The sequence below is a fragment of the Cynara cardunculus genome (genome assembly GCF_001531365.2).
Source record: "Cynara cardunculus var. scolymus isolate 2C chromosome LG 2, CcrdV1, whole genome shotgun sequence".
NCBI classification, from domain to species: Eukaryota; Viridiplantae; Streptophyta; class Magnoliopsida; order Asterales; family Asteraceae; genus Cynara; species Cynara cardunculus.
In genome coordinates this window covers 57,220,618-57,226,654 of record NC_037529.1, presented here as the reverse complement: position 1 = coordinate 57,226,654, position 6,037 = coordinate 57,220,618, and the positions used below count along the sequence as shown (strand labels likewise).

The 6,037-nt window shown below is 35.4% G+C and overlaps 1 protein-coding gene across 1 annotated transcript; it reads right to left on the bottom strand.

The window, feature by feature from the left end:
- Positions 1-452: 452 nt before the first annotated feature.
- Positions 453-1,313, bottom strand: LOC112506194. Its single transcript, XM_025110213.1, has one exon. It carries the CDS (start codon positions 1,311-1,313, stop codon positions 453-455), a length of 861 nt encoding a protein of 286 aa, XP_024965981.1.
- Positions 1,314-6,037: the final 4,724 nt, after the last annotated feature.

The following is a 6,037-nucleotide window of genomic DNA, read 5'->3' as shown; positions in this document are numbered from 1 at the left end:
TTGCCGTCAGCGGTTTCTACAGTATAGCTCTTCCCTAGTCTACAAGCATCCTTATTCAAATAGTGGCGGAAAGTAGAAGACGCGAAACTACCATTTGCACTCAAATCAAACAGTACATGAGCATAAACATTGTTTACAAGAAACATACCCGATACGACGTCAGGAGACTCCCTAGCCTCCTCCAAAGTCATGTTGTATGCTCATCCTGGTCCCTTAGGTAGTTCCTTCCTCTTCTCCGCCCCTCTTCCTGACCCGTTACTTGAAAYTCYAACATTGYTTATGGTCCCCTTTTGGTTTTTAGGACATTCAGACCGTATATGACYTGATGCCCCACAATCATAGCAAAGTTTGCTTTCAGTACACTCCCTTGATGTGTGCCCGGGTTTTCCGCATAAAAAACACGTCACTTTTGCAGCCCAACATTCACCCCTATGTCTTCGATTGCATTTGGTTCACTGAGGAATTGTGAACTCTCCATTTCGTGCCTTCGTATCTGTCATCTCCCCCTTGGATTTCTTTGTCAATTTACTTGATGCTTCCCATTTCCTTTTGACCTCCCTTCTTTCCCTTGTTGCCTTGATGTTATTTTCCTCCGTAACAGTCGCCATTTCCACAGCTTGAACAAACGTGGTTGGTTTAACCATATCCACGTACTGCTTTATCTCTATCCTTAGGCTATCTTTAAATCGATCTATCTTTCTTTGCTCAGTTGCCACCTGATAACTAGCAAACCTAGCCTTCTCTAGAAATTTGTTCACGTACTCTTGAACCGACAAAGATCCTTGCTCCAACCTCAGAAACTCTGACTCTAACTTCTTCACCTCTGTCTGTGTACAATATTTATCCATCAACATCTTCTTTATTTCCTCCCAGGTCAGGGTAGCGATGTTTTCATCCCCTCGAATGGCGCATTCAGTCTCCCACCAATGAAGTGCTGAATCTCCAAAGGTAGTAGCAGCGTAAGTCACTTTTTGTTCTTCTGAACACTTACAAATCTTAAAACAGCTTTGTATTTTAGTCACCCAGTTCATTAGGGCTACCGGGCCCTCAATACCTCTGAATTCCTTCGAACGGGTGCTACTAAAAGTCTTGTAACTGCAACCCCGTTCCTTGGTTTGGGATTCCACCCTCAGTTGCACTGGTGGCTCATCTTTCCCTTGGACGGACGACTCCATTTTTTCAGTGGGTTGGGAGTTATTCATTGTCTTCTCTTTCTGGGTGCTTGCTTCCTCTTCCTCTTCAGGGCCTTTGAACCTATCACCTAATATGGCTTTTAGCATGCTTGGAAGGGTATTTTGGAGGACTCGTGTCATCCTTTTAGTTAGTGCCTCATCGGTAACGTCGTTTTCTCCTCTTCCAATTCATTGATTTTGCTCTCGTACCCTACGGGTGGCCGAGCTTGCATCCACAGAAAAAGTTTCACTTGAGCTTGCCGTGTTACCGCGACCATGGCCACGATCTCGACTGCGACCGCGGCCTCTTCCTGTTGGTGGTGGTTGATTTCCAACTCCCTCCCTGATAGTGGCATTTCTTGTGGATCCACATGATACCATACTGAATATAGTAGTGTGATATTAAAATCTAATTACTAAATACATGCAACCACTGAGAAAAGAAAAAGAAAGAAACGGCTACGACCATTTCAAACCATAAAGCCATAATTTATTATTCATATCACGGATTCAAAAAGAGAGACAATCAATACATAAGTCTACTATAGCTATCAAAATTCGGGATTACTAAATCGTCATCAAAGTATTAACTAGCAAAAACATCCCAAGCTAAACATCAATTCAAATACTAAAAAAAAATTCTCTCTTTATGGCTATCCATATCCCTAAGGCATCTCGGGAAGGTAGGGATCTCTAATCCACTGTGCATAGGTCAACGATGGTTTGAATTTCCATAATGGGTTTGCCCTTGGACCCATTTTGAAATTTTTGACCCATGCAGCAAAATATCCTTTCACAATCCCGACATACTCCGTAGTTACCATCTTGCAAAAGCTGGTCCTATCCCTTACCCGAGTGCACCATGACCGGCCGACAATTCTTCGTTCTTGAGCCAACTTTAGTTTCAAAAGATGTCTCTCTCCTCGTAGGTTATCCCTCTCTGTTATCAGCCTTATTTGAGCTCGTTGTAGGTTGTCGAGCATTCCCCTAGACCTATCATTGTCCTACTCGAGGTAAGCCAACTTATTCCACAACTCAACTTTCTCTCTTTGCAGGGATTCTATCCTTTCTTCCAAATTGGAGCACGTGGCAGGCTGCGCTATCACAGGTGTCCCTTGAAACGAACCCTGAGTTGGGTTACTCCTTAGGGATGTTGGACTGTCACCCCTGGGTATGCGGTTCCAACTAGGAGTCACACTGGTGTGACGACTATCAATGCTTCACAATGCGGGCCTAGCCCGAATGGTACCCTCCATCCTACAGTTCTGCGCCCATGTCCTCTCCCACGGTTAATAGCCCTAGTGTGAATAGTGTGCATCATCTTCCTACAAAACCACAAGGAAAACACTAAGTCACACATTAATAAATCAAACTTAATTGTAACGTATATAGTGATACTAAACACCTCACAAGTTTAAGCTTAGGCTATATACGTACATATATATATATATATTTATTTATTTTATACCTATTTCTCTTAAACTAATAGCTTTGATACTAACTTGTAACACTCTCATTTCAATTACAAGGTGCCACGTAATAAAATAAAATAAGATCCAAATTCTAGCGGCTAATAAAGCCTTATCGCAGCGGAAGTCTTACAATAATTTAATCATAAATAAAGATCTCCATTACTAACCCATCCCATATCGGGTTACATTACACATAAATTCAATTAAGCTAATACGAATTTTATAATTCATAACTCGAATAAAAATTATATTTCCTACGCAGAACCTTTGCCCTTTTCCGTTCTTGAATACCCAGCTCCTGAGATGCATACTAATAGTCAGCTTTATAAAGCTCGGTGAGTTCATGGTTTTCATGCACAATCATACATTTCACATCATGCATAAAATAAACAATACTCCAAATAAAATAATATGCACATTTGTTTTAAACCCTTTTGAAATAATAATGAGATCTCTTAATTTTTCGTCGGGTTAAGGTCTTACCGTCATCGGCACTTCCCCGGGTTACACGACTATCCCTTGTCCGGTTACCCCTCCCTAGGATGTACCATCCCTTATGACTTTTGACCCCTTCCCATACCCGACAAAATAAAATAGCATGCTAATTGATGTTTTTAAAAGAAAACATGCAAACAAATAGCATGCAACCCACAATAATAATTCATATACATGTATTAAACCCATAAACATGTACATAAAAAAAAAATATTGTAATGCTCAAATAATTTGTACATAAGCATGCATCCCAATTAAAATCTCATGAAGACTCACCTGACTAATAATCTTATCGATGCTTGAACGCTTATGAAACCGAATTCTCACCCTCGATTCGCAGTCTCGTTCTTCCCCGAATTCCCGTCTTTCTTTTTTTTTCTTTTCTTGAAGCCTTTAGAATGGCTACTACACACACCTATTTATATACCCTCTTCAATTTTTTTTAAAAATATTTATTATCCTTCCAAACAACTTCTTTTGCATAAATCAAGGAATTATTTAAATTTTAAAAACCAACTTCCCCCGTTTTTTTTTTGAATTGCCATTTCAATTAAAATTAAAATTTTCATATTATTATTATTATTATTATTATTATTATTATTATTATTATTATTATTATTATTATTATTATTATTATTATTATATTAATTCAATTAACTAAAACATAATAAATCTTCAATATTCCACTTATTTCAATTACTCTTATTTTAGAGTGTTACACGGGGGCTGTTACTCAAACAGGAGTTGAGGTCGAGATCGTGGATCCCTGGTAGACTCAAACTAACGGATATTCTTTATGAGGTTTGACCGAGGTTTGACAGGGGTTTGACTGGAGACATGATGTTAATCCTTTGTACCTGCAGGGACCGGAGTCGGGGGTTGTTACTAAAAATCGGGGCCGGGCGAACCTGCCCCATCCCCACCCTGTTGCCATGTCTAACAATTAATCCCCCTTATGTGAAATGACATTTTAGTTTTTCATATAGATTTTTGACATTTTAATAGTTTTTAATAATATTATTGATGTTGAAAAAATAAATAGGACCTACAAAAGGAGTTCTTATAAGAACTCTCTTGGATATGCTTATTTAAGAACTAACACCGTAAATTTTATGTAGATTTTTAATTTAATGACATGAAAATAATGTGACAAGCAAAAATACAAAAAGTCATTTGTTTTTATAAGAAAAGTTTTACCATTTTCTTGGAAGATTCTTCAAGAAATCTCTATAAACAAAAATTACATTTATATTCAATAGATTCCTTATTTTGAAGTTTGCGTTATTAATTATATTATTAAAATATTTCATATATGTAATAAAATAGTATTATTCTCTCGTAAACATTTAACATCTACGTTATTATTGGTCGAAATATAATAAAATTTGTTTCTCTGTCAAAGTAATCATTTTTAGGGAATTTCTCCAAATTTGCATAACTTCACATCTTCTTTCATGCTTTCTCCATTTTGGAGAAAAAGCAAAATTTTATTATAAATCTTCATTTTCTCTATTTTATAGAATCTGTTGTAAATGCTCTTATGTCTTATTGAACAAGACATTTAAGTTTTCAGATTGTTTGTTTTTTTTAAGTGACAAGAAGTGAAAACTTTTGTTGTCCAACAAGAGGTGAAATCTGTGATGATTGATGCTCTTATCTAACGGGTTCATGGTCAAAATAACCCAATAAATGTAAACAATTACACTTTTAACCTTAAAATTTCAAACTTTTAAAAACTAACCCTACATTACATACCGTGTGTGTAGGGACCATTTTGCAATAAAAAAAAATGTAAGACCTTGACCCCTGACCTGATTAACTGCACCGTCTGACCGATGCGACCGGTGGGCCCCACCCTTACGCACCGGCTGGTTGCACGGTGCGTAAGGGCCCCATCTCCATTTCTTTTTTATTTATTTATTTTCACATTTGTTCCTTCCCGGTACGTATCATTCAAATTATTATTTTTTCCTCCTCAACCCACTATATATATTAAGTGTTTCTAAATATGAGATATATACGTTTTAATCCAGTTTTTCCAAAACAAAAATTAATATCTCCAAATTCTCGAGGATCAGTGTCTGTGATTGAGAAAGTTAGAGTAAATGTTTTTGGTGGAGGTTCGTGGCAGTTAGTCAACGACGTAGTAGATTATATTCCAGAAATGCAAAAAAATTTTGTATTGTTGCCAATACACTTAACATTTTCACATTTGATCAATTATTTAGCTAGAAATTAAACTTACCTGATTTTCAAAAGGGTTAAATGAATGAAATAGCAACCTACTTTCATAAAATTTCTTATTATAGCATTCTACTTTTGTTTTTCTTTATTACAACAACGTACTTTCAAATTATTTTTTATTAAGGCATCGTACTTTAAAAAATCTACCCATTATAGCAATGAGTAACTTGTTACCTTTTAAACCGGTTAACCCTTTGACTTTTTTTGCTTGTGTGGCTTTAATAAGGTGATGTGGATGACACATCATTTTGATGACTTAATTAAAATAAAAAATAAAAACCTATTTCAAATTATTAGTGATTTTCATTACTCATTGCTATGATTTAAAAAAAACATTTAATTTTTTTTAACTTTTTCTTATTAAATTGTATGCAAATTAAATATTCTAGAGTAAAAAATTTCTTAAGTAATATGTTACATTATTTTCGAGATATATTTTGTTTGTAAAAAAGGTAACACTTCTTATTTTATGCCGTTCAAAAAAAATACCTATTTTTTAAAGTTCTCTCTAAAATGTTAAAGAAATGAATTGTGTTCTATAATTTTTTAATATTGGTATATTAATAAATAACTCAAAAAAATCTAATTAATTTAATATTTATACGTCAAGTAAAAGTTTTTGAACAAATATAATATATTATTTAAAAGATAATA

Bases quoted from the DNA above. Each gene is read 5' to 3' on its own strand.
- LOC112506194 (XM_025110213.1), bottom strand. From the start codon at position 1,313: ATGACACGAGTCCTCCAAAATACCCTTCCAAGCATGCTAAAAGCCATA.